General features: G+C 66.8%; 1 protein-coding gene across 1 annotated transcript; it reads left to right on the top strand.

Moving 5' to 3' along the window:
• Positions 1-4: 4 nt before the first annotated feature.
• Positions 5-1,120, top strand: LOC105311067 (zinc finger X-linked protein ZXDB; the record flags this gene model as incomplete). Its single annotated transcript, XM_011387106.1, has 1 exon — positions 5-1,120. A coding segment is annotated over one exon (1,116 nt), but the record flags the coding sequence as incomplete, so codon positions are not given.
• Between the last annotated feature and the right edge of the window lie 4 nt (positions 1,121-1,124).

Genomic DNA, 1,124 nt, shown 5'->3' with positions numbered 1-1,124 from the left:
GTGCCCCGAGGCGCAGTGCGGCCAGACCTTCGCCAAGAAGCACCAGCTGAAGGTGCACCTGCTGACGCACAGCAGCAGCCAGGGCCAGCGGCCCTTCAAGTGCCCCCTGGGCGGCTGCGGCTGGACCTTCACCACGTCGTACAAGCTCAAGAGGCACCTGCAGTCGCACGACAAGCTGCGGCCGTTCGGCTGCCCGGCCGAGGGCTGCGGCAAGAGCTTCACCACCGTGTACAACCTCAAGGCGCACATGAAGGGCCACGAGCAGGAGAACTCGTTCAAGTGCGAGGTGTGCGAGGAGAGCTTCGCCACGCAGGCCAAGCTCAGCGCCCACCAGCGCAGCCACTTCGAGCCCGAGCGGCCCTACCAGTGCGCCTTCTCCGGCTGCAAGAAGACGTTCATCACCGTCAGCGCCCTGTTCTCCCACAACCGCGCGCACTTCCGCGAGCAGGAGCTCTTCTCCTGCTCCTTCCCCGGCTGCAGCAAGCAGTACGACAAGGCTTGCCGCCTCAAGATCCACCTGCGCAGCCACACGGGCGAGCGGCCCTTCCTCTGCGACTTTGACGGCTGCGGCTGGAACTTCACCAGCATGTCCAAACTCCTGAGGCACAAGAGGAAGCACGACGACGACCGGCGGTTCACGTGCCCCGTGGAGGGCTGCGGCAAGTCGTTCACGAGGGCCGAGCACCTGAAGGGCCACAGCATCACGCACCTGGGCACCAAGCCCTTCGTGTGCCCCGTGGAAGGCTGCCGCGCCCGCTTCTCGGCGCGCAGCAGCCTCTACATCCACTCCAAGAAGCACCTGCAGGACGTGGACACGTGGAAGAGCCGCTGCCCGGTGCCCGCGTGCAACAAGCTCTTCACGTCCAAGCACAGCATGAAGACCCACATGGCCAAGAGGCACCACCTGGGCCAGGACCTGCTGGCGCAGCTGGAAGCCGCCAACTCCCTCACGCCCAGCAGCGAGCTGACCAGCCAGGGCCAGGGCGACCTGAGCGACGCCGAGCTGGTGTCGCTCTTCTCCGACGCGCCGGGCGCCGGCTCGGCGGCGGTGCTGGACACGGCCTTGGTGAACTCCGGGATCCTGACCATCGACGTGGCTTCCGTGAGCTCCACTCTGGCGGGCC

Source organism: Pteropus vampyrus, unplaced genomic scaffold, assembly GCF_000151845.1.
Source record: "Pteropus vampyrus isolate Shadow unplaced genomic scaffold, Pvam_2.0 Scaffold23600, whole genome shotgun sequence".
Classification (NCBI taxonomy): domain Eukaryota; kingdom Metazoa; phylum Chordata; class Mammalia; order Chiroptera; family Pteropodidae; genus Pteropus; species Pteropus vampyrus.
Note: the sequence above shows the minus strand (reverse complement) of the source record. Positions and strands in the feature narration are given on the sequence as shown.